The sequence below is a fragment of the Danio aesculapii genome, chromosome 22 (genome assembly GCF_903798145.1).
Source record: "Danio aesculapii chromosome 22, fDanAes4.1, whole genome shotgun sequence".
NCBI lineage: Eukaryota > Metazoa > Chordata > Actinopteri > Cypriniformes > Danionidae > Danio > Danio aesculapii.
In genome coordinates, this window is record NC_079456.1 from 5,841,743 (window position 1) to 5,868,916 (window position 27,174).

Sequence of the window (27,174 nt, forward strand, 5' to 3'; positions counted from 1 at the left end):
CCCACATGTAGGCATGTGATTTCGCCCCTGTGAGGCTTTGCTGAACGTGGTGCCCTGCAAGTATCCCGCTGGATTATTCTGTCTGTGGGACCCTTCACCTAAATATCTGAGGGTCCATTCAGGATATCCATTAAAACACTCTAAAGCCATCAAATTAACACTGTCCTTGTGAGCTGATATTACAGGAAAGCATGTGATATCTACAGTATATATTTATAAATAATATATTTTGTTATATACGTTGTAATTTCTCATATATATATATATATATATATATATATATATATATATATATATATATATATATATATATATATATATATATATATATAAGAATGATTCAAATAATGTGCTCTACAATTCTATAAATAGGTCCAGCTCATATTTCACAGGACATTTTGTGCTGATTAAGAACAGGAGTACTGAACTCAAAACCTCTGATTATTTTATCTAAATGTACTAATTTGTACAAATTTTGTCTTGTATGAAATTCCTGTGAATTTTTAGGCTGATTCAGAGCTACAGTATGTTCTCACTGCACGAGCCGGGATTGGTTGTCTAGCACGTAAGCCACGCCTTTTCCGTGACGTACACGTTTGGATATATTCCCACGTGCAACTTGGCTCTCATAACGCATCAGACACAACAGAGATAAGACTGCGAATTCAGCTTTGAGTTGAACTTTTTTATATAACACTTTTATTCAAAGCGTTTTGCGGCATCTAATTTGAAAATCTTCTACCATATTGGATACAATGAAGTACATCATTGGAATAGGAGGGTAAGTGACTTTCGAATAATACTCTCAGCTACAGAAGTTACAATGTTTACTATCCAGCCATGTGCTTTTAAATATTTTCAAGGTAATGTCAAAATATTTTAGTGATTGTTCTGTTTGTTAAATTCTTGCTGTGTTTAATTACCATTCGTGACGTTTTGGAAGTGTGTTTTCACGCAATCGCGAGGTTTGAAGCGTTTCTTTAAGTTTTGAGCGGGAGATTTAAAATTTTGAGCCCGCCGAAAAATTTGAATGTTTTTACCCGTCATTCGCGCCCTAATATCACTAGCCTTTTATTTTTCATATATTTATATTGCGTATAAAATACATTAACAGTATTTTAAACTGTTTTCTTTTTAAAGTGTAATGTTTTATGTTGTTTGTGATTTGTAATGTGCCTTACATCCTGACTTTATACAAAGGACTAAATATTAGAATAACAATAAAACGTCCGAAATAGTTTTATTGTTATAATAGTGTGTTTTAAGAGATTATTGTGTTCAGCACTTGTGGAAATGGTCAACAACGCAATCCTGGGGTTGGTTTGTTGTCATAAGACAGCTGAAGGGCTGACAATACCATCCCGCCATTTTCACATGAATAAACCTTTAACATGCACGCTTAAATCGAACAGTACACTTGAAATGAATTTAGCTCCACTTCATTGTGCCTAATATTTATTTTAGCTTTATTGTTTTAACATTATTTTTTTGTGTTTATTTATTTTTAGTGTGACTAATGGTGGTAAAACCACCCTGACGAACAGGTTGATAAAAGCCTTACCAAACTGCTGTGTGGTTCATCAAGACGACTTTTTTAAGGTGAGTTTATTTATATGCATTGCATATTTCTCTTCTGTTAGTTTTGTCAAGGCTACATCTAATAGATCTTTAATAAAATATAACAACTGCAGTATATAATTTCCTTTTTGTAAAGCTTAATTAAATTTCATATTTTTTTTAAATCACATTTTATTTGCTAATTTTAAATGTAGCTCGTTGTTGTTTTCTTGATTAGTAATGCATGGGTTTACAATATAATGGTACAACATTAATCCAAGCAATGATACTGGATTTTATTTAGTTACATTTGGGTCTGTTTGAAATAGCTTGTGAGAGCTCAAAAATGCTGGTCCAAGATCAGTTTCCTCCTATCTCTCAAGTTGTATTCATCAGGTTATGATGGCCGAGACCTGATTTTAGATCAGCAGTCTGGCTCTCTAGCACACATGATGGCATTTGCTGCAGTGTTTTACTGGTCACTGTTATTTCAGCCGCCGGATCAGATAGCAGTCGGAACGGACGGCTTTAAACAGTGGGATGGTAAGAAAATATATGGTAGGAGAGAAATAACTCATTTTAAGCATCGCCCTCCCGTAACAGACTTTACAATGTCACTCCTCCCAACCCATTTACATTTCTCTCCTGTGTGGCTTTGCTATAATTAGAAATAATAATTAAAAAAAATCTAAATTTTAGTTTTTCATTCGTTCTCTGAAAGCTTTGGTTCTGCTTTTGTAGTGATCGACGCTTTGGATATGGAGGCAATGGTGAACACCATCAAGGGTTGGCTGGAAAACCCAGTCAAATTCGCTCGCTCCCACGGCATCCAGGTGACCCCTGCCACAGAAATGGAGGATCCCGAAAGCCAAGTGCACATACTCATCGTAGAAGGATTTCTGCTGTACAACTACAAGTGAGTGAGATAATTGACTTTGGTAGGCCCGAACTGCATGAATGGTAAAGATTAGCTTCTGGGAACGTTGGGTAACATGTGATTATTGCATATTTAAGAAGGGGACATGGCGTACATACCGGCCACGTGACGCGCCCCTGCATCGCTGTAGATAAGGCGGCACGTGGATGTGCATGTGTTGATTTGTGAGCCGGCTGTGTAATCAGTAAATGAATTCGCTCACAGTTTCAGAGGTGTGAGCTTTTAGGTTATGACACTTTTTTTATCTTTTTTTTCTTCCCCAAACAGGCCTATGCTTGACGTCTTTGACAAATCTTACTACATCACCATCCCATATGAGGAGTGCAAAAAAAGGAGAAGGTGTGTTCAAGTCACAATCAAACATTAATTCTGCCAATATAGAAGCTGATTATGGTTGATGAGACCCAATTATTAGCCCTCCTATTAAATTTATTCTATTTCAAATATTTCCCAATTGCTGTTTTACATTTCAGCACACTTTTAAATAAAATAGTTTAACTAATTAAAAAAAAACGATTCATTTCATCTTGATGATGGTACATTAATATTTTACTAATTATTTTGGAAGATACTAGTATTAACTTTAGTATTTTACCTTTAATTTAAAGGCTTAACTAGTCATGTCATTGGACAACAATTTGTTCTGTAGCGAAAATTAAGGGGCTAATAATATTGATCTCTGCAATTTAATAAAATGTCAAATTATTCCAAAGCAAAAAGAAATGAGACTTCCTTGCTCTGTTAAAATTGCACTTTTAAAATTAGGTTTAATTAATAATTTTGTTTCTAACTTTATATTTATTATTTATTTCAGTACTAGGCAATACACCGTTCCAGACCCTCCCGGTCTCTTTGACGGTCACGTGTGGCCCATGTACCTGAAACACCGATTCGCCATGGAGAACTGCGGTTTGCCAATTGGTACAGTATACCGTTTTCAGACCGTTGAGTTTGTAAGTGTGATATTTTAGATAAATACTTATTTTGTTTTTATTTCATTAACAGAATACTTGGATGGCTTGAAAACGAAAGATGAAATGTACAACCAGGTTTACGAAGACATTCACAACACACTCCTGAATCGTTTATAGGTGAGATTTCCAATCCGAATGTTTTATCTGAAAATGAATTGTAAATGTTTGTGAGGCATGATTAAAGTAACTTGTTTGTTTGTCTTTCAGCAGGAGGAGGCTGCCGCCCACTGACTGTACATTATTGTAAATACTAATGTTACTTAAGGCCTTTTTGTTTTTTTAAACATGGAATTTTTTGTAAATATTTTGACTTGAATGTAACTTAAATTCTTGTTTCGCATTATTTTGTGGACAGTGTCCATATTTTAAGTTTTTATTTTTAAATTGTTTTGCCTTTCAAAGCACTCTGTTTAAAGACTTTGTTCTGGAAATAAGTCTGTTTACTACACCGCATATGAATTTTGAATATGAAATGTTTTCAACATGCTTGTACCAATAAACATTGTGTTTTGACTTTACATTTGTTTTGCATTTTATTTTATTTACTTTTTGCTGTACAACATAAGAGTATCTATATTCAAACAATTTTAACATGGTTCATTTAACCATTGTTAAATAACATTTTAGTGTATTTCTTTCCAATGTCCTGGATTTGATTGACTATTTTTAGCTTTATGTTAAGAATATAGCTGAAGGAATAGTAAAATACTATGAAATATGTGCACTTAAGCAAAGAAAACTGCATAACTAAATCATTAATGGTTTTCCCGATGTAAAGTTGTCTTAAAATTAGGTAGACATGTCATTTATCAGGTTATCTTGTGTTCCCAAATTAGTTTATTAAATGCATGGGTTATTTTGACTAAAATATAACCTTTTAAATGCATACAGAAGTCTCCATTATCAAATAATAAGCTCTTCCTGTTACACAAATTCCAGCTCTGCTCTACTATTTATTGCTGTGTCAAATAAAAGCCTATGCTAACATTTAACCTGCATGAAAACAAACACTGTCTAGACTCTTTCCTAATTAAAGCTTGAGGTCATTTTTTAAACTCATGCTTTTTCAATAGTGTGCCTTTTCTTATATGACAAATGCCTACACATTCACTTAAAATATTTGTATAATGAATGAAATGAGTGGAAAGGAAAAGTCAGGACATGTCGCCATTGAACAACGGGGGCGATTTAAATATTTTTGTAGGGCAGGTTTAATTCTGGTGACGATGTTGGAGCTGAGATCTAAACAGTGTTCAGTGTCCTACTGATGTGTATATGTAGCCATTTTGTTTGCATTTCGGCAGTAATAAGCCCTTTTGCGATAATAAAGGAACTAAAAACTTTAGTTCTTACTCCCCCTAGTGGTAAATTCAGTGATCTACAATAAAAGAAATACAAAAGGTTTTTAGCTAGTTTATAAACCTAAATAGTCGTTGTGGTTTGTTTTATTAAATTACATTTGAAAACATTAAATGATCACTTCAAAATATCTTTGTGTTTAAATGTGAATATTAATGTACATTTTTAATTATTCGATTGTTTCAAAATATACACAATTATTTTTTAAATGTGCTTTGATTTATTAAAAGGTTTTTTTTTTTTAAATAAAATAAACATTTGAATTTGTCTGTTAATTAGTCCATTTAAAGGTGACTTATGCATTTTTATTCTTGAACCATTAAGTCAATAAATTGATTCTTCATTTTATTATTAAGTGTCACTCCTGGTCTTCCATGTGTTAGTGGACAAAAGTGCTGTTAAAATGGCAGCATATATACTTTTTGTAAAACTTCCAAGAGGAAAAAGTTGAGAAAGTCTCAAATTAGAATTTTAATATGACTAAATATTCTTTTATTTTCTGCTTATCCATTCATTTATGTGTACTGGTGTTTTTTAATACCGCACAGAACCATGGAGCCTGGCAACACAAGGTTAAGTGGGAAACTAATGGGCAGGTTTACAGTTTACTGAGTACCAGCTCTCAGTATCATGCACCTGTTTCTGGAAAACAACATCCAGGATTCTTACTGAGGAGACAGATTATGCCAACATTCACAGGCAGGATTTTCATGGGACAATTTGCCAAAACAAGGATGCACATATGGAATAAAATCACTGTCATTAATATTTCGTGCGTAAATAAAATTCACGCATCCGTAATTATAAAATCGTAAAGGAAAACGGAGCGTACTCGTAATTTTACGAGGCTACAATTCCAAAATCTGCGACTAGAACAGACACAGATACGACATTTTGTTTTTCTGTTTGTTTATGACTGATAAATTTACGATGGGTGTACTTTACAAACACGAATTACAGTTTCTCCACGGACACGAAGTCCTGATTACGAGTACGAATCAAACAGCGAGACTTCACTGTCAAAATTACGTCACCGCTTCCACAGGCATTAATAAACAAGCGAGAGTCATCGATCATAACGGCGCGCCTGCTGGACGTTCGAGCTTACACACACCGTCTCAGATAAGATTTCTGTTATTCCCTCTTTGAGAAATGTCCGTCATGAGCTGTAATAAAGGTTGAGACTCAATGAGCTCCAATTTCGCCGTGTTTCTTGGACATTTTAATGAATCAAAATGAAGAACGGGCCGAGGATAGAGAGCTAGCATAATGTCAGTTAACGTTACAGGCAGCGAGCGCAGAGTCTCTCAGTGAATCACTTCACGGTGTTCAACTATAACAGGACATCTGTTGATTAAGTCCCCTTTTTTAAAGCCAGATCGAATATTGATCTATTATGTAATGAAGATATCAGCAAAAGGCAGTTTAAATATTTGAGGGTTGTGCTTACCAGAAGTTTGTAACGTTAAACATTTATGAGACTATGAATCAAAATAAATAAAACTTAAATATGTGACCCCGGACCACAAAACCCAGACATGAGGGGCAATCATCTGAAACAGACCTGTATGTCATCTGAAAGCTGAATAATTAAGCTCCTCATTGATGTATGGAGAGGAGATGATATGATCAAATATATATTTTTATATTATCTTTAAATTTGTACAAAGTAAGGTATTAGTAACTATTGATATAAATGTTTGTTATGTTATTTGTTATTATCTGTTTGTTATATTACTTGATTAAACTATTAGTTACATTATATTGTATTACTATAATTAATAAACTATTACCATAAACATTTATATTACCATTTAGCCGTATACTATTCGGTGTGTTTCTCTCTTTCCGTGTGTGTTTGTTCTATATTGGTGATTGTTTAATTACCACATTATATTTTGCTTATTCTGGTTTATTTAAAGTTAATTAATTGATAAGAGTAAAACTTTTCTTTGTTTTATCTACCTATACTGGATAAATCTGTCTAATTTAATGTGTGTTCTCTGGTGATCTTAGAGTATTTGAGAGTTATTTAAACAGTTAAAATAGGTGATTTAATCAACATATGTCATGTTATAGTCCAGTGATTCACTGAGAGACTCTGCGCTCGCTGCCTGTAATGTTAACTGACATTATGCTAGCTCTCTATCCTCGGCCCGTTCTTCATTTTGATTCAGTAAAATTTCCAAGAAACACAGCGAAATAGGACCTCATTGAGTCTCAACCTTTATTACAGCTCAAAGAGGGAATAACAGAAATCTTATCTGAGACGGTGTGTGTAAGCTCGAACGTCCAGCAGGCGCGCCGTTATGATCGATGACTCTCGCTTGTTTATTAATGCCTGTGGAAGCGGTGACGTAATTTTGACAGTGAAGTCTCGCTGTTTGATTCGTACTCGTAATCAGGACTTCGTGTCCGTGGAGAAACTGTAATTCGTGTTTGTAAAGTACACCCATCGTAAATGTATCAGTCATAAACAAACAGAAAAACAAAATGTCGTATCTGTGTCTGTTCTAATCGCAGATTTTGGAATTGCAGCCTCGTAAAATTACGAGTACGCTCCGTTTTCCTTTACGATTTTATAATTACGGATGCGTGAATTTTATTTACGCACGAAATATTAATGACAGTGATTTTATCACGAAATATTAATGACAGTGATTTTATTCCATATGCACACAGCTGGACATGCGGTGCGTTCAAGCCCTGTGCCAGACCACATTGGTTTGAATGCAAAACACATGTCAGGCCACATCAGGAATAATAATCAGTTGCCTTCGCATGCAAAAAGAGTTGCTTTTTCTTCAGATGAAACTCTGCGCACCCAGACCTGGCATCATAGGACATCACCAACTGGAACAAATACACCTGTACCATTAAAAACATCAGAAATCTCAAGAGCACCACAACACCATAAGATTACCAGCCAACCAGTGCCAAAACGACCATCACCCATTACAGCTACTGGAAAACCAGCCACATCTGAGGAGAAACCGCATGCTAAACCTCAACCTATTAGTAATGCTACTAATCAATCTAAACTTTCCCCAAGTTTAGATGCACCTTCAGCATCTGTTAATGTCAGGGATGTTAGAAATCCTCTTATCCGAGTTGAAGCAAGAGGAGGTGAGAGTATGACTGACGATGAACCAACGTATCTTCAAGCAAACAGAAACTCTTTCTATAATCTGCTACCGTATGGAAATACCAATAGATCTCCTCAGAGAGAAACGAGTCACGGTACAAGGGATTTCCTTAACGGTAAGATAAAATTGATCTCTGTACTGATTATAAATAACGTTTAAATCACTCGACTTAAAATTTCGCACGTTTTTAAAGTAGTTTTAAAGGTAATTTCGGACTATTTTAGTCAATCGTCGCGTTTGTGTTATTTGGCGCCCACTGTTGGCCAAATATCAGCTATAATACATCACAGGGATCTTCTCAGAGGGAAACGGGTCATGGTATAAGGTATTTCCTTAATGGTAAGACAAAATTTGTGCTTTTTTTGTTCTGTCTACGATTTGTAAATAATAATTAAGGCGCTTAACCGTTTTAGTGCCAATGAATTTTGGCCAATTTGACTCATTTGTGATTTTTGGCGCCCACTGATGGCTAAATCTTAACTACAACACAAAAGGTTTTTGACTTCATTTGTGATGTATATAAACTGATATAAATGACATGCTTGGTGTGTATGATTGGAGAGGTATCATCTTAAAGTAAACAGAAACTATTTCTATAACACGTTTCCTTATGGAAATGTGAGCATATCTCCCCAGGGTGAGTGTAATTTTGCCAAGTAGAATGTGATCCTGGAATAACATCTATCTATTCTGGAACATCATTCTTGTTTGAAAATGTACATCCTTATTCTACAAATCGGAGGGAAATAATATTTAGATAACAAATGATGTAGGAGAACATAACCCTAACTGTAAGGTTAAACTTAACATAAACTGTAAATGTATCCCTTAAATCTGATTGGCATGTTGTTACAGGATCAACATATTTGTTAATCCTGTTAATCTTGTCCTAATTGGTGAACTCACAGTAACCATCACCCTAGAGAGAGACAGGTCATGGTAGGTATTTCCATAACCACATGACAAAAAGTCTGCCTTTTTATTCAGTGTACCAATTGTAAATAACAAGCACAAGCAGGTTAAGCATATTTGTAATGCATGTATAACTATAATAGTCTGATGACAGTGCTTGCCATGGCTTCGGATGAAAATATTTTACATCTTGAATTTCAAGCGTTTTTACAGTCGTTTAAAAGACAAATCTAGATCTACCTTATTTATAGACTATACCATAGACAGCAATTATATGAAATAGTTATATCTGGGTTCTAAATTGCATTCTCCATGATGTGATTCTTTTAGTATACAGTATTTTTACACGAGTTGTGTTGTAACCATGCTTAAGTATAATAATTGTTTTAGTTAAAATAATCTTTTCCAGGACTACCTGATCTCGTTCCTGATCCATACTATATCCAAGCAGCATCTTATATACAAAGAGTGCAGATGTACACATTAAGATGTGCCGCAGAGGAGAACTGCCTTTCCAGGTAGTACTGACTCTATTTGGCAACCAAACTAAAAAGGCAGCAAAAAATGTGAAACCTTTTGACCATTATAAATTGGTATTTTCCTTTTTCCTCTAGTTCAGCGTACAGCTCGAGGGTGAGGGACCTTGATTACAGAGTGCTTCTCCGATTTCCTCAGAGAGTTAAAAATCAAGGCACAGCTGATTTTCTCCCTGTGAAACCACATTATGATTGGGAATGGCACAGCTGCCATCAGTAGGTCTATCACAGTTTTACATTGTGCAACATTCACCAATATTATCTCTACATGATATTTTAGCAGACACTTTTATTCAAAGAGGATTTTATATGAGAATAATTCATGATTTAGGGTGGCCTTCTGGTAAATACACTGTAAAACGGTTCACTTGGTTAAACTTACAAACTCAAGTTCACCAGCTGCCTTAAAAATGTGAGTCAACTCAACTTAGAGAGATTGTTTGTTTCAACTTAAAATGTTGAGTTTTAGTTAAATATATTGTGAAACTCAACATCGTAAGTTGAAACAAACAATCTCTCTATGATTCACATTTTCAAGGCAGCTGGTGAACTTGAGTTTGTAAGTTTAATCCAGTGAAACATTTTACAGTGTACTAATTTAAAAACAAATGTATTTTACTGTAATTTAACTTAAGAAATCAAATTTTTATATTTAATCAGTATTTTTGGGGGGTGGGGGGGGGGGGGGGGGGGGTTCTACTAGGGTTCAATTGCTGCTTTCAAGTACTCAACAAATGGATTCCATGTTACATACAAATTCTCAGTTTTATGTTTTCAAGGGAAAGTCTGATCTTCTCAAGTTGCAGGCAGGGCATGACATTTTTCATCAATGTGGAGCAGCGGGGAGGGTCTTTTTGTTTTCAGTTTAGTAAAATCAATCTATGTTCCAAAAGTGTTTTAAATCTGATCACTGTATGTTGATTTTTAGATAATTCTATATCAGTAATGCCCAAACTAGAGCCCACAGGCCAAAGTTGGTCCATGGTAACCTTTGATTTGGCCTGCCATCCCATCTGAGAATAGAGGAAGAATAATGGGGATGGTTTATAGATTGTAAATTCAAATCTAAATGTAATTTTTTTTTTGTTTTATTGTTAAAAGCTAACTGAAATAAAAACTTTAACAAAATGGTGAAAATTAATGAGATTTAGTGTAAATGTACACACTGTCACCAACAGACTTTGGTGAGCAAATCAAGGCAAAGGGAGATTCTGCTTGACTAGTGTATTCAGCATTGAACTCCACTGTGTTATAAATGTGACGGTTTATGTTTTATTGCTCCAAGTTATTAGTTTAAATGTTTTAAATATTATACTGAATTAATTATTAGGAATTAAAATAATGTTTTCTATTTATTTTTAAAATGTTATGAAATAATGAGGAAATTACCCATGGCAACTTTAATTTAAGACTGTGGTTAGGAAAAAAATCTATTATTATTTATTCATTTATTTATTGGGGATATGAACTGTATCAAACATTTTCTTTCAGTTTTATTGTTTATTCTCACATATAAAGTGCCAAAATTATAACTAATTTCCAAACCTTTCTGATTGAAACAAACATTTTTTTTTTCAGTCAAAAATTATCAAACCCATTAGAGGATAAAATGCAAAAATCACAAACAATTTTCCCTTATTCTCCGCGTATGAGTGGACGCAGCCATTTGAATCATTTTGGCTCGAAACTTCCGGTCTCATTCACTTTTATTCATTTTGAAACGTTAAAAACAGCTCGTTTTGCTGCTTGGTGTTGCAAACTGATATTTTCTTATTATATTATTCTACTTTGTCTGTATTGTAATGCAAACACTTGTTTGTAGAGGAAGTAGTTTGACCGATTTTGCCGTTTATTATTCCTAGTCATTTCTCCCATAGGCAACTCAATCGGAAGTTCTAAAACAATCGCAAAAACGCGCGCACTTCCGCATTAAAGAATCAATTAAGGGTCAATAGGGAAGACAAAAAGGTTATTTAGATGATTAAAATGTTATTCACATTAAGTAAATATTGATTATTTTACTGAACATTTTCCCAAATGATTTTTATGAAACCCAGCACAGTTCGCATGTGAAAATAACACCGTTTTGAAACTTTTTGATCTCTGACTTACGTTATTTACACTTTATGCATGTTTATGTTCTTGCCAGCTACAAAAGTGTAGTTAAAATGCACTCTTACTAATTTCCTGCCAACACATGACTATTTGACTACATTGCTTTCTTTTCTTGTTTGTTATTCTCAAAGGCATTATCATAGCATGGATGCCTTCAGCAATTATGACCTTCTGGATGCTGCTACGGGCAGAAAAGTGGCTGAGGGTCATAAAGCCAGTTTCTGTCTAGAAGATACCAGCTGTGATCCAGGAATGAGGAGAAGATATGCATGCACAGCTCACACACAGGTCAAGAGAAAACACTAACTCATTTCACTACAAAATATCTAGCTTTTTTTTCACAATTTAAAACTCTTTCTTGGAGCAGGGATTGGGGCCAGGCTGCTATGACACCTACAATGCTAACATCGACTGCCAATGGATTGATATTACAGACGTTTCTCCTGGAGATTATATCCTGAAGGCGAGTCTATAGGCTGTAATTTTATTATTAAGTGACACCAAACATCTATTAAAGTTATTATGCCCATTAATTTACAGGTAACGGTAAACCCAGGTTTCCAAGTGCAGGAGTCGGACTTTTCCAATAACGTTGTTAGATGTGATATCAGATACACAGGATTGTACGTCCAAACAAATAACTGTAGGATCACCGGGTGAGTGTTTTTAAGCATACGCTAAATCTGAAATCTCAATGTTGTTATTATTGCAAACACATTCATGATGTTTATTTTCTCCACAGATACTGATCTACTGTATTCAACGAAACCTCCAGTGGTGCTGTAAGCTGAAATCCTCCAAACATATTCAGAATCACATTGCGATGGATTTCTAAAAACAAACCTAAAAGCTGACCTTTCTGCAGTGCAAAAACAATTCGGTGGACACGTACCATAAAGGAAAATTAATTTAGTGAAAAGTGCTAAACAAGCAAACGAACTGAATTGAAGCTATAAGCACACTCAAAAATGCTATATGATGTATAGCTTCTTATTTATTGACCTCTTATAATTTATACAAATATTTTTATATACATTTGATTTGTTTTCTAGCATTGCAAATAAATATGTTTTGATCAAGAAAGTTTTGTTTCAAAATGACATATGCCATTAAGGTCTGCATGAAATCAAAATTTATAATATTTATTTCAACACAATCCCACGGCAATTCATAACATATTGATTTAGTGGCTAATTTGTATGAATTCGTACAATCTCATTTGTACAATTTAGTTTGATTAGCTCATCCCCCAATGACGATTGGGTTTAGGGGCGGGGTTTGGTGTCACGCCTCCTTGTTAAAAGCGTACATATTAATTTGTATGAATTTGCCACTAAATTGACAAAACGTAAAAAGTTACGTGTCCTCGTGGGATTAGGCTGATTTATTTAGCTATCACACATTGGTAGTCTTAAAGTAAACAATTAATCTGTGCAATTTCATCTAGTGAAAAACCAACCAATTTTGTTTTGGTAATGGCAATCCTTCTCTGATTATGTCAGTTTGACGGATTGGGTGAAATACAGTATGCTTAGCCATGCCCCTCCAACAAGTGCACGAAAACGAACCCTGCCCCCTATTCAGTATTCTGTTTCAGTTGGAAACACATCATCATATTGAAATAGAAGTCTGCAACAACTTCTGGTTCATTCTGACTTTCTGACTCACCAGATTTTTTTGTGCTCCATTAATTTAGTCATAAATAGTATTTACTGCAAGAGAATGGTTTTTTTAAATCCACCGGTTCATGTATTCTCCAGATCTTCTAAAGTAATTCTGGTCACGGCTCAAATAAAAAAGGGTCTGCAGGGTAAAATCAACACAGTCTGACATCAGAGTCAGGAAAGTTCAGTTTGCTCAAGATCTCAAACATGCTGAGAGTGCAACTTAGTTTCGGGAAAACATTCCCTGCTGTCCAAACATTTACAGTTACACAAGAAAGAAACATTTCTGAGGCGCTGTGAACAGAAACACAGTCATATGAACACAACTCTTATGGAGAAAATGTAGAAGGGTATTTTAAAATCTGAGCCAAATGTGATGTGAATATTAATTATCGCACCTGTGTTGTGGAGAAATTTGATTCAAATGTATTTTGCATGATCCAAAATAAAGAGGAAAACTCACAAGCGGGTTACTGTAAATCATATACAAGATACTCATTGAGGAGTGTTAAGGCTTAGGAAAAACTAACATGCTGATGGTAAAGGATGTTTGGAGAAGTGAAAACGAGTGTAATAAATGGAGGATTACTTAATTGCCCACTTCAGATTCACATTGAATAATACTAGTGTGTAGAATATTATTAATTAGAATAATATTATTAAGTGAGCTTTCTGGTTTCCAATTTATATAAATGGAAAAAAATGACCAAGCTCAGAAGTAAATATATTTGTATATTTTACCCTAATTGTGCTCTTGTATATTTTGCCATAATGCATTAAAATATTATAATAACAAATTTCATGTTTATGCATTTTCATTCTCATTCATTTTCCTTCAGCTTAGTCCCTTTAGTCATCAGGGGTCGCCACAATGGAATGAACTGCCAACTTATCCAGCATATGTTTTACACAGCGGATGCCCTTCTAGCTGCAACCCAATACTGGGAAACACCCATACACACTTACATACGCACACACATACACTACGGCCAATTTAGTTTATTCAATTCACCTATAGCGCATGTCTTTGGACTGTGGGGGAAATCGGAGCAACAGGAGGAAACCCACACCAACAAAGGGAGAACATGCAAACTCCACACAGAAAAATGCCAACTGACCCAGGACTCAAACCAACAACCTTCTTGCTGTGAGGCAACAGTGTTAACCACTGAGCCACTATATCATGTGTGCATTTTCAGAATATACATATATGAAATTTTGAAACTGAAATTTAAGCAAGTTTATCGGCAGTTGCAAGTTTATATGACAAAAGAAAAAAGTTTGTAAATCTGACATAAAATGTAAGAATTTTGCTAAATGAAGTCAGAAATGTAAGATAAAGTAAAGAAATATGAGACATTTGAGGAAATGGCGGAATACAGCCTCATAATCATGAATTTTTTAAATTTATTTCCAAATTGTGATGTGGGAAAAGTCTTATAATATAGTCAAAATTGTTAAATATTAGACAAATATTGTTCGATAAACGTTTGTTTTACCTATTTAATTTTACAGCTGAAGCAGACCTGCATATATTTTAATGTTTACAACCTTTTCTAAATCCTAAATTTGAGACTAGACAGTTTTTGATTTGTGTCTTAATCTGTTTTTAAACCCCCCTGGCATGTTTTATGTGTATTCATCTTTAAGAATTAAAAGTAACAGAGATTATGTATGTTGTAGCTATATTTTTTTTTGGCTAATAAAAAAAAGAAAATGTAGGTGTAGAAATGAGTTGTTGTTCTACTCCAGTCCACTAGATGCTTAACATCTCAAACTCCAGAACTGTCCCATCGTATGAAGAACATACAGGAACAGTACAGGGAGCCTTTTTCATTAACAACATCAGCGCAGATCTCCTGTCCATAAAGCATCATGGCACTTACTGTTCACCTAAAATGGTGTGTGAAGCTTCTGCTGCTGTTTGTTGTGCTTTGTGAATTGTGTTCTGCTGAAAGGACCAAAACACTGGACTTCGATGTCAAACCAGGAGGAGTTGTGCAGACTTTCTCTGCAAAACTTGTGAGTATAGCTGCTTAATATTTTAACAGAAGTAACACTTTATCAACACAGAATGTTTATTATGATTAAAAATGCATTGGTGATTTGCGTATACTCGATTCAGTGTGTACATACTCGCATTTCATCTCTCATATCTTACTCGTTATTGTATTTTAAAGCATTTTAATGCTCCCACCGTGTTATATATTTATAATTTATATTAATTTTAGTTCATATTAACCTCTTTTCGTAATGAATGAATGCTATGTTTGAAAAACCGCGACGTGTAGAAAGGAAATCCTCAAATCCACCCGTCAGCTTCTCATTGGACTGTTGTAGGGATTCGTTGTGCCCTCTAGCGGCAAGAGTTAACTTTTAAACGATTATTTTAGTCAAAAATCATAAGTCATTTCATTATTTACTCACCCTTCACGTGGCTCCAAACCCGCGCAAGCCTTGATTGTGAAATTTTAACGGATCTTCGCGCGCTTTTAAGGTGGATGGACGTTAGCTTCAAAAAAGAACGGTAAAATCACCACAAAATGCACCATGCATATAATAAGTACACTAAAAGTCTTGTATATCCATTCTGTAGATTTACGTGAGGGACAAACTAGTTTTAAGCTCGATTAAATCTCATATAAGCGTTAATTGTGACAGGTGTGACGCCACTGTTAGCGTCATTATATGCGTGATTGACGTCTCGACGTGCTATATTTGCATTTTTGAAAAGTCGTTTTCAGATTTTATTGATTTATTTAGATAGGAGTTATAGTTACCGTGTCTATTTTTGTATTGGTCCTCCCCAGCATGGAGTGATTCTTTTAAAGTTTAGTCTGACAGATTTGCATATTTCGTAGGAGGAAGCTTGGCATTGTCATCCTGTTTATCTGTTTACAATAAACGTTTCTATTTCTTTTTTTAGAAGAAGTATAAATGCACGTTCACATATGCATGCCAAGGAGGAACCAACGAGGTAAGAAAATATATACATATTTGGTGATTTATTACTGTTAAAGAAATAAATACCCTGCACCAGAAAAGCCTATGATTTTATTTTGTAGCATTATGTGCCATTACTTAATACATTAAGATGTTATAGATATTACTTATGTGCTTTGTTTAAAGCACACTAATATATGGTGGTTAACTGGGTGCGAATTATACACTAACGATTGGGGGGTTATATTGGTTATGTTCGGGAATATGCCTCAGTGAACCAAAGTTATATATTTAATTCAATTACATCTAATTTAATAATCAACCTTTTGTTTTCAGTGTTTTGAGGGGTATTGGGTGGTTCTTAATGACACTTGTGATATTAAATAAACGGTGACCGGTATGCATTCCTGCACCTATTAATGGATGACCATGAAAGACTGCACATATTTTTTTATTTAACTGTTTAATGTGCAAGCAAGTGTATAATAAAATAAAAAAATACACATCTACTTTTACAGACACCTACAGTACTAAAAGAAACATGTTTTGTGAACACTTACTCTCTGTTGGTGCTCTAGATTTGCCGGCTAAATTAATAATGCAAACATGCATTCACAATGGTATGAACTATTATAGGAGTGGTATAGGGCATCTGCTGTGTAAAACATATGCCGGATAAGTTGACGGTTCATTCCGCTGTGGTGACCCCTGATTAATAAAGGGACTAAGCTGAAAATAAATGAATGAATATTAAGATGCAGATCAGAGCAAACTATTTCTTTACTATTAAAGAGCAGACCACCCATACATCTTGTTTTGATGTGCTTCAGGGGGAATCAAGTGTTAATTAGTGGGGTCAGACCCCCCAAACCCCCGTCTAATTTGCACATTGGTGGTCAATTTATTTAGTTATTAGATATTTTAATCATAATTTTTTCAGTCTCTTGTGTTGAGATATTTTTGAAGGAAATGTAAGGAAATTTAAAATGGCTGAAAACCTCCCTATCAAAAATGAACAGTGGTATGTACTGTGATAAAAGTAGTAACTACGTGTCCTGGCAGATTGATTATGCAGTTAAACTACAAACACCATGGTTAAACTATGGTTACCAAGCTTTAACTTTAAAACCTCCCCACATCTTTTATTTATAGTAAAACCGTAGTTGATTTTTGTCACTCCGCTACTAACCATACAGGATTTTTAGCAATTATGTGTTTATTATGTTGTAAAACATCCTGATTTTACATAATTGTACTGTATAATGCTTATTTATTAGGAAACTGATATTACCTAGAGGTGCCACGGTCGCGCAGTGGTTAGCACTGTCGCCTCACAGCAAGAAGGTTGCTGGTTCGAGTCCCAGCTGTGCCAGTTGGCATTTCTGTGTGGAGTTTGCATGTTCTTCCCATGTTGGCATGGGTTTCCTCCGGGTGTTCCGGTGTCCCCACAGTCCAAAGACATCCGCTATAGGTGAACTGGGTAAACTAAATTGGCTGTAGTGCATGTGTATGAATGTGAGAGTGTACTGTTTCATAATACTGGGTTGCAGCTGGAAGGGCATCCGCTGTGTAAAACATATGCTGGATGAGTTGGCGGGTCATTCTGCTGTGGCGACCCCTGTAAAATAAAGAAACTAAGGCGAAGGAAAATGATTGAATTACATTATGTATTGAATTTTTATTACCAATGTTGCCATGAATATAGCTAATGCCTCTGATATGGCATTAAAGGGTAAATAAATATAATTGTACCAAATATCAGACTTCAATGCAAACTCCATCTGCTTTTTTCCTTCCAGCAATGGCAAATGAGTGTCGGACTAAGTGACGATGAACAAATGTTTTCCTGTTCAGTATGGAGGTAACTTAAAAACAAGGCTCTAATCAATGAGAGATGTGAAAATGTGTGTGAATTGCATTTTCAAAACATCAGCCTGTAATGTAAGATGAAAGAGGGAAACGCTATTGATTTCTCTCTTGTCATTTCTTCATGATAGGCCCCAAGGGAAGTCCTACTTGTTTTTTACGCAGTTCAAAGCCGAGATAAAAGGAGCCAAGATCGAGTACGCCACCGCATATGTAAGTATATTAACTTCAGCTCTCCTTCATGACCTGACAGCCCGTCATCGGAGTGAAAAACATGATCCAATATGAAGAAATGTGCTTTAATGCGCTGACGCATTTCATCAAGCGAGAATATTAAAAAGATAACTGTTTTATTTGTGTGTGTGTGTGTGTGTGTGGAAAAAAGAACAGATTTTTTGTGAAGAGCTTCTTTAAAATTTACCGTCAGTCGTGACATTGACATTTGCCGCAGATCAAATCCTTAATTCAGATTCCTAACGCTCGTCGCTCTCAGATCAAAAGCCGTCAGCTCTTTTTATTATTTTTTTTTGTACAGGTGTTGCATATCAGTACTTTATGAAAACGTCTTCATCTTCAGATTGCATTGAATTTCTCGGTTGCAGGATGATGACGGTGACGTCCTGGTGGCCTTGTCCCCCGGTGTAAATAAGAAAAAAGTTCAAAAGCACGTATGAAACGCGCGCGCCGTTCGCTCATGTCTCCTTTTGTTATTCTTAGGCAGGATCTCTTTGTTATTCAGCCCACTCCTCTAGGCTTCTCTGTTAATGTCTTGTGTCGCTCATCCTCTCTATTTCTTTTCTTCTCAGTCCCAGACGGCCGTGGGTGGACAGAGGGATGTTGCTTTGAAAGAAGAAGAGTACATAGTGTCAGAGTCTGCAGGTGAGCATGCGTGTATGCTACTCCAAAACCTAGAAATATGAGCCAATTTTAAAGCCATTTTAATTGGAGATGACACGGTATTAATGTTTTATAACGTGATTATGGTGACCAAAATAATAAGGGTTATCATTATTATTAAGGTTTTGTTAAAATGAGCTAAAAATGTCTCGCAAAACACACATATTCCCACAAGTTTTATATCTGAAGATGAACTAATTACACATTTTTTGTGTGTGACAAACAACATTCATGTACATTTTTTCTGTGTGTTTTTAATTTTATTACTGTTTGTTCATTTTCTTATAATTTGTTAAATGTGTGTTTGGAAAACTACCACACAGGGATCCATATTTACATATTTTGTCACTAAATTGCTTAACTGTTTTATAAAAGCCAAAAAGGGTTATCTAATTCAGATTTTTCTGACTGGTATTGCTATTTAATTTGCTATTATTTCAGTAATGTGCAGGACAGACTTAAAATGAAAGCAATACAACATACTTTAACTGTATATATAAATATATATAGTTATTTAGGCGCACCGCAATGGCTTTTTATTGAAAAGAAGTGCACTGCGCTTTTTATGTCGCTAGGCAACGACTGCATCAGCTGCGTATTGTGCGCAAGTGTTGCTGTTGATATTGTTATAATTTTAATATTTAATAACATTGTGTTATTCAAGATTTGTAGTCATACAGCACTGGATAACTCAAAACAGTAACCACTAGTCTCTATTCTATCTTCAAAAGTCTCCGTAGTCATCTTGACAACACAAACACTGCTGTCACCTCAACGAAAACCCCGCCTCCGTGCTTATTTGATTGGAGAATGAAAAAGAAGTGACGTAACATGCTTTTTCCACTCAGAGCAGGGATGTCCAAACTGAGTTTAGCGCCAACTTGCTTCAACACACCTGCCAGGAAGTTTCTAGTATATTTAGTATAGCTTGATTAGCTGGTTCAGGCATGTTTGATTCGGGTTGGAGCTTAACTCTCCAGGCTTTTTGCAAATACCCAGCTCAGACAGTAGCCCATTGAGGACTAATTTCATTGGCTGATGCTACTATGACGATGACGTCAGCCCCAACTTCAGACAAACCCTCTGTCAAGCATTGATGCTGAAGCTCCATGGGAATGAGGCGTGAGCGCGCAAAACGCTCGTGGCCATTAGTAAATCATTCAAAAAAGGCGCCTTTCAATGCAAAAAGTGCGTTCGGTGTGCTCGGCCCCTAACTGGCTCTATAAACATGCATTTAAATTGCCATGAGTGTTCAAAATTGCGATTAATCAATCATTCGCTTTCATAATAATTACATTTTTTAGCAAGTTACGATATGTGTTTTTCTGTTGTTGCACCAAAATATACTGCGATAAATGATATTATTGTCATTTCAAGACTCATTATCTAAAGCCAGAATGATAATATAGAATCATAATGCAAGTTACAAAGAACAGATAATTAACAAAATTTAATAATTAGACATTGGACTCAGAATGTGAAAAATAAATAAATAATAAATGTGTATGTATGTATGTATGTATGTATGTATGTATATGTATGTATGTATGTGTATATATATATATATATATATATATATATATATATATATATATATATATATATATATATATATATATATATATATATATATATATATATATATATATATATATATATATATATATTATCTAGGTATCTACCTATCTTATCTAGGACTTTAAAAGACACCGAATATGATGTTTCTAATCAAGCACCTCTTTATTCTGTCTTTTAGTGACACACAGAGATGGAAAATTCCATTCAGAGCTTTCTAAGCTCACCGTCATTGGTCGAATACGCCATGATGAACTCTGATTGGCCGATTCAAAGGACATTTGACAGCTATGGACATTTTGCCAATTATTTGCTCACGGTCATAAGTCAAGCGAAGGAAATCTCACCACAGGATGTTCTGAAAAATGAATTTACTGTGATAGAAAAATGCTACAGAGATTTCCTATAGACGCCAGTGGCCAAAGGTTGGATTGATCATCTTAGAGAGGTAGATGAAAAGTCTATTATAGGAAATTATAAGGGGGAGAAAAAAAAAATTGTACATGCACATTTTTTTCATATTTGTAAGGTGTTATGAAGGCTTCTTTATATTCAGTGCAGAACAGCAGATTGATTTCTGTTCTTGTCAGAATTTATGGGTTTTTTAGGGTTTATCTGACTTTGATTCATACCTGCAAAGCTGATTATCAAGAGTGCATTCCTGCTCATACTTACTACTTTCCTAGGCTGGTGTAAAGGCACGCTTGTAGACAATTCCCACTAAATCTTTGGGGTGTGTCAGAATCCTTTGAGTAATTCTGTGGTGGAGGAAAGGACATATAAAAATGGTTACTGGAGTTTCTTTTATCTCCCAATCGTGCTTTATTCTGATAGCTGATGTACTGGAATTTTAATAAATCTGGTATCAGAACAATTTGGTTTCTAGGCTCACTATTTGCTAATTGTTGTCATTGAATAGCTAAAAGTTTTGCATAAAGTACATGAACGGTGTCTGTTTGAAAGCAACAATCTCTGGGGGTTGTTTTTTGCACTCTTAAGGGTGCTAAATGTGTGTAATTCTGCTGCATAAAATTAAAATATGCTACAAATCTGCAGAAATTTGCTGATTCTGTTCAAGATTTGTCCAGTCAGCTCTTTAGAAGGCTTGTTGGTACCCCAACTGTGAATATAAGAGCATGCAATGCAATTCGCTAGCTATTAAAGAAATTAATGTCTTGTGAGCCAAACGCATGATTTTTTTTTATTTTATAGATTCTATACTTTAAAAACTAAATGCATGCCAGAGAATGTTTTGTGCAGTACTACAGCTTGAAATGAGCATTGCCGCACACTTGAGGGAGACATTATTCTCTAAAAGTACCTAGTTTCTTTCAGTACCTGCTTGCATTTGAATACCATGCATTATCGCATTGTGACTTTGGTAAAAACCTAAAATAGGATGTGTTTCTGAGAACATCATATTGGTAAGGCAAGACTTCAAGCATTAAACTAGAGTTAGGAAAGCAATAAAAAAAATAATCCTTTAGCAGATGGGGCATGCTGGGAGATCAGGGGAATTGGAATTGTGATTGCTTCCTACTCCAGATGTCATCTAAGGCTAGAAATAATCTCCCGCTACCTTGACGTACAGTACATCTAAGAAGTGGTCCCCAGTCAACCATGCCACTCTGTAGATTTATTAGTACATGACGTTTTTGTCATGTCCTCTTTATAGACCTAAAGAGTAAAGGCATTACATGGTTCACCAGCGGCCTGAGAGACTTTCCGGACAATAAATTTCTGCTGGTTTATTGGATCGAATAAAGATCAAACTTACCAGATCGGTGCCTCTAACAGAGTATGCCACGTAAATACTCCACTTTTTACCCTGATGTCTGCTCAAACAATGGTTGAGAGCAGTCTTCGTCTGAAGGGGTAGGGGGGCGTCTTCTGACTTTTATCTTTTGCTTTAGGATTCACTCTTCCCATAGTGTTGGCATAGGGGTAAGGAGGAGGCTTTTGGCTCCTGCGCTTTGAATTGATTCCTGATGTTTGAGAAGGCAGCATCTCCTGAGTCCAGTCCAATTTCGGGTCGACCTCATGCAGCGCTTGATATCTGGTGGGATATGCTGGTGGTGCCCTAGATGGAGTTGGTTTTTTGAGAGCTGGTTCATCGTAGTGGACTCCTTGAGAGGAAGCCACCTTGATGTCCATCCTTCCTGAGGGGCATCTTCTGAAAGTATCCCCAGGTTCCTCTTTTCCTATATCAATGTCAGATGTCAACAGCTCTATCTTTTGGACCACCTGAATTCCAGGGGGAGACAAAGCATAGTAAATGCACAATGTACCAAGGAATGCAGACTGCTATTCATATCTCAAGTTTCTACATATTTTACATAAGAGTGCTTACAGCTTGATTTACAAGATTATGAAAATGTGATTGAAATCTGAAAGCGGCACTTTCTTCTGCCCAGTCTGAGGGAACTATAAACCACGGTCCAACGTTCCTCTTTGACGTTGAATACATTTGCTAAATGGAGCAGATCAGACCAATCCTTTCTGCATTAAAGTTTCACTATCCCCTTGCCGAGGGGAAATTGCCCAATGTGCAATAAATTTAAGGGTCTCTATAAACAGTATTTATTATTGATATGAAGGTAAATTTGAAAACTCAAAATTCATGGTCCATGAGTTATCTTAAGTACGACCATTAAAAGTATCGGGCAATTGATGGATGGGAATTATCTAAACAACATTTAAACACAATCCTTTGTTAAACTCATCATTGAGAAACATCTGCAAACATCCCCATGTGATAAATAAATCTTTACCTCCTTCATTTCCAGATGTATCTCTTTCAGCCCATGTAGAACTTCCTCAAGATTCACAACAACTCTTTGGATCTGGTCCCGAATTGCTCTTTCTGAATTTTTTGAGTTAAAACTCCCACTTTCTTGTCTGTTGAAATCCCCTGCTTGACACTTACGGTGGTTGGTATGATTGACATCTTTGGTAGACAGCATAACTTCATGCACCAGACTAGATCCGTTCAAGTCTTGCATTACTACTCGTCCTAGGCATCTACTTAAAGTTCCCTGTCCATTAAAAGTGCAAAGTTCTGAATCCTCACTAAAGGTCGAATTGCGAGTGTCACTTATGTCCATCCAGTCTGATGCATGTTGCTCCGTAAGCAGGGCCCCTTGCACAGAGGCTGATTGTTGGTCTGCCCCACAAACAGGCACGCCACAGTTTCCATGACCTCTGAACTGTGTTGGCGCGTCCAGAGCACACTTCCTCAAGAAGGGGTGTGTCTCGGTCTGGTGCCGGTGGACCACAAAGCTGCATTCTCTCAAGCTGTAGTTCACAGAGACGCTGTTATGTTGCAGCCCCTTCCCAGGAGGCCGGCTCCACCGCACTCTGGTTAAATTTGTCTGACAAATCTGTCCAGTTACAGCAAGCTGTGCATGACCCCCCTGAACGTCTATGCGTTCCTTGGATGCATATCCATTAAGGGGGGAATTCTCCTGCTTTGGTCCACAGGTGCTCCTTACATGATCCCCACTCCCAAAATAGGCAAGGAGGTCAGCTTGAGGTTTTTGTAATCCGTTATTTAGTTGGGATGGGCTGATGGATTGCTCCACAATCCCTTTCGTCTCGGAGAACATTCTGCAGCCTAAGAAGGGGACTCTCGAGAGTAGGTGTCCCTTCTTCAAGTGTCCCGGCCTTGTCATTACCGGGAGATGTTTTTCTCATCTGTTTTGCCTTCAAACTTTCTCTTGCATGCTTCTTCACTTTGACCCCCACCTTCTGGTATCTTGCTTCCTCCTGCTGATGTGATCCCGATGTGTTTTCTTTCTCTGGACCCTTGCCCTTCTTTCTCCCACACCTCACTTCTCTCTCGGTGTCCTCTTGTTTGGCGACGGGCCTCGGTTTTCCACCCGCTCCCTTAAACTCCTTCTATTTCTATTCTCCACTGGCTGTTGCTCGCTTCCTGCCTTCAACTCCCTCCCCATCCCCTCTCTCTCTCTTTCTCTCTCTGTCTTTTGCTTGCTTACTCGCACTGCGCTGCCTCCCTTTCTGGTTCATTCTTCCTCCCACTCCCTCTTACGGCTTTTCCTCTCTTGATCTCATTTACCTACTTTCAGGAAATCGTCTTTACCTCAATCAGCAAGCGGGGTCTTGATAGGGGGTTTAATCCGGTGCTGATGCTGTGCCCATCAATATATATGTTCTCAGCCTCGGGACTGATCTGATTACTCCTGTTCTGCCTGAGTACGCTACAATTACACCCATGATTTTATAGCAGGATGCCAGGGGGAGGCAGACTCCCCCCTCTCTTAGTGCTTTATGGGGCAGCACAAGCAGGGCTAGTCCCTAAAAAAAAACGCATGAGGATGTGACTTTTAAAATTAATAACCTGGCACACTGCAGCATGAAAATACTTATTCATGTGTTTGGTTTATTTCTGGTTCATCTGGTATGCAGAGGTTCTCAAAAAGTGCAAATGCTCAAGTTTTTAATTCTGCATTAGGGGGCATTTTAACAGCATGTTGATGATCTCTAGAATCCTTTATTCAAAAATGCGATTATCCTGAAGGTCAGTGCGTATATTTCTCACGATTTTAAGAATTTATTGTTGCGTGGTTACAATCCTGAGGTAACATTTATGTTCCCCTGTATTTGAGATTGAAAGGTCATAATACTAACTCCAACCATTGTTATTCCCATCTCCTTTCAGTTTTCGGTTCTTTTCTCATTTCCACATTAACTGACTGACTACCCTGAGAAAGGTCAAAGACTTTACCCTTGGCACTATCTCTGATTCATATCAAACCAAATATGGATGTGAAAATATGCGGTTCTGCCTCTTGACTGATACTTTATATTGCAGTATAATAATAAATTAAAAATGTATAATGTGCTTTTCTTAATCCCAAAGCACTACAATGCATACGAACAATACAAGAATCACGCCAAAAAAAAATACTTACAAAGTAACCCAAGTAATAACTTACACTGCAATAATCAATAAAACCATCTGCGCCTATAGCCTAGTCGTTAAGTGCGCCGATATATAGCACCATGGTGCTCACTCGAGTTTGATTCCTGGCTTGAGGTTCTTTGCGGAACCTTTCCCTCTCTCTGCTCCCAATACTTCCCTGTCTGCAACCTCTACTGTCCTTTCCAAGTAAAGGTGAAAAACCTCTAATAATAATAATGAAATCAATAAAACCAATAAATAAGCAAAATTTAAATTGCTCAATAAAAATGACAGTGATAAATCACAAATTAATCTTGAAGAGTTTCCTCAAAACAATCCAAGGATACAGCGTTCCTAATAAACGCAGGTAAATCATTCTATAATGTAGGCACTCAAAGAAAAGGCCCTTAATGAACCGTAAGCATACACAACGTTTATAGCTTAGCATTTGTTTTTGGAGCGTCACTTTTTTTTTAATCGTTAATCATACTGCAAATGAGGTCAAGTCGAGGACTTTGCATTGTGGCATACAGTAGCAAATAATGCATTTAGAAACTGGTTATCAGTTCCATTTAGTGATGATAATAGTGGAAGGAATGTAATCGTTAAAAGAAGGCTTATAAACACAAACCTCTGTGTGCAACACTAGGCCCAGCAGCCAACAGCAACATGACTCTGAAATGTCACTGTTCTACATTTCCGATAAACAACTTAAAAGCCCCCACAAAGATGCTATCATCCACGTAGTTTCCGCAGGCTAGCAGTCTCAAAATGCCGGTCAGAGGGCCTTCTGTTTGACACCAGACACATCTCTGCCGCAGCAAACACAGTGCTTTGAGACGTCACTCTCATGCTGAGTGCGAGCCATAAATAGCAGAAAAACACAGCAGTTCATTTGAAATTCAGTTTGGACGGGTAAGTGCTGTTACCTGTCAAGACTGACGACGCTATATAACACTTAATAGCCTGCAGATGCTATTCAACAGCTGTGATGTTCAAACTCAGACATTTACACGGCACATCACCAGCGCTTCGCACATTTTTTTTGTTTGTACTGAATTTTGATGCCACTAGCTAGCTGATTGCTAATAAATGCTATAAATACGTCTTTTGGTCAGATAGTCATTTCTGCACCTCTGGTGGCTGTTACCAAGACAACTGACAGGCAGAAGGGAAGGCAGCCATGCGTTTTGCAGGTTAGGTGTGAAGGGACATTGCGGAGATTGGGTCAATGAATGATGTCACCACCAGCTATTAATAACTCCGGAATTCCAGTTATGATGCATAAACTTCAGGATAAACAAGGTGATACAACGCAATCTGAATGCATAACCTTGAGAGATGGACAGAATATCAATGAATTCTTTAGATATGCTGTGTATTTATTAAATAAATAATCGCTTTACATTCACGTTTTCTTTTAAGTGAAAACAAACGCGGCAGGATTTAGATCCCCCGAGGACGTTCTGGAGGAGAGAAAAGCAAGGGAGTAGGGAAAAAAACTAAAGGTTTAAGAACTTAAGTCCCTGGTAACTGTCACGTCTCAGGTATCAGCCGGAGGGGGATTGAGCATCAGCATAGAGAATGGAAGCTGTGTCAGAACGACACACCGAAACAGCCGTGAGACGAATAGCAAACGAAACCAGCGTGTCATCACACATTTTTAGATTTTTACATTGTCTTGTTCTCAGCGGTCCTGTGAACATCCCAGCCATTGGTTTCAAACTCTAGACTACCCGAGGGAGAATTATGATTATGCTGAAACCATACTG

General features: G+C 36.5%; 4 protein-coding genes across 8 annotated transcripts; 3 read left to right on the top strand and 1 right to left on the bottom strand.

Annotated features, from left to right (window-relative positions):
• Positions 1-631: 631 nt before the first annotated feature.
• Positions 632-3,986, top strand: mibp (muscle-specific beta 1 integrin binding protein). Of its 3 annotated transcripts, none has more exons than XM_056448252.1 (8): positions 632-781; positions 1,509-1,599; positions 2,052-2,100; positions 2,299-2,473; positions 2,762-2,833; positions 3,309-3,415; positions 3,500-3,585; positions 3,676-3,986. In XM_056448252.1, the coding sequence occupies exons 1-7, from the start codon at positions 756-758 to the stop codon at positions 3,583-3,585; spliced, it is 606 nt and encodes a 201-aa protein (XP_056304227.1). In that variant the 5' UTR covers positions 632-755; the 3' UTR covers positions 3,676-3,986. The 3 variants fall into 3 exon arrangements, with proteins under 3 accessions (XP_056304227.1, XP_056304228.1, XP_056304229.1); XM_056448253.1 differs by having other exon boundaries at positions 3,679-3,986; XM_056448254.1 differs by lacking the exons at positions 632-781; positions 2,052-2,100.
• Positions 3,987-5,303: 1,317 nt separating this feature from the next.
• loxl5a (lysyl oxidase-like 5a) lies at positions 5,304-13,946 on the top strand. 3 transcript variants are annotated; one of them, XM_056448573.1, is made up of 7 exons: positions 5,304-5,567; positions 7,506-8,088; positions 9,295-9,403; positions 9,500-9,637; positions 11,668-11,824; positions 11,904-11,999; positions 12,077-12,196. In XM_056448573.1, the coding sequence occupies exons 1-7, from the start codon at positions 5,304-5,306 to the stop codon at positions 12,194-12,196; spliced, it is 1,467 nt and encodes a 488-aa protein (XP_056304548.1). The 3 variants fall into 3 exon arrangements, with proteins under 3 accessions (XP_056304548.1, XP_056304546.1, XP_056304547.1); XM_056448571.1 differs by lacking the exon at positions 5,304-5,567 and adding an exon at positions 12,279-13,946 and having other exon boundaries at positions 7,122-8,088; positions 12,077-12,192; XM_056448572.1 differs by lacking the exons at positions 5,304-5,567; positions 7,506-8,088 and adding exons at positions 8,095-8,312; positions 12,279-13,945 and having other exon boundaries at positions 12,077-12,192.
• A 1,038-nt stretch (positions 13,947-14,984) lies between these two features.
• Positions 14,985-21,355, top strand: mydgf (myeloid-derived growth factor). Its single transcript, XM_056447961.1, has 6 exons — positions 14,985-15,222; positions 16,127-16,177; positions 17,943-18,004; positions 18,141-18,222; positions 18,816-18,888; positions 20,663-21,355. Exons 1-6 carry the CDS (start codon positions 15,076-15,078, stop codon positions 20,740-20,742), a joined length of 495 nt encoding a protein of 164 aa, XP_056303936.1. The 5' UTR covers positions 14,985-15,075; the 3' UTR covers positions 20,743-21,355.
• Positions 21,356-21,441: 86 nt separating this feature from the next.
• On the bottom strand, positions 21,442-24,787 carry LOC130216068 (uncharacterized). Its single transcript, XM_056447960.1, has 2 exons — positions 23,253-24,787; positions 21,442-22,725 (listed from the first exon to the last, which is right to left on the bottom strand). The coding sequence occupies exons 1-2, from the start codon at positions 24,150-24,152 to the stop codon at positions 22,321-22,323; spliced, it is 1,305 nt and encodes a 434-aa protein (XP_056303935.1). The 5' UTR covers positions 24,153-24,787; the 3' UTR covers positions 21,442-22,320.
• Between the last annotated feature and the right edge of the window lie 2,387 nt (positions 24,788-27,174).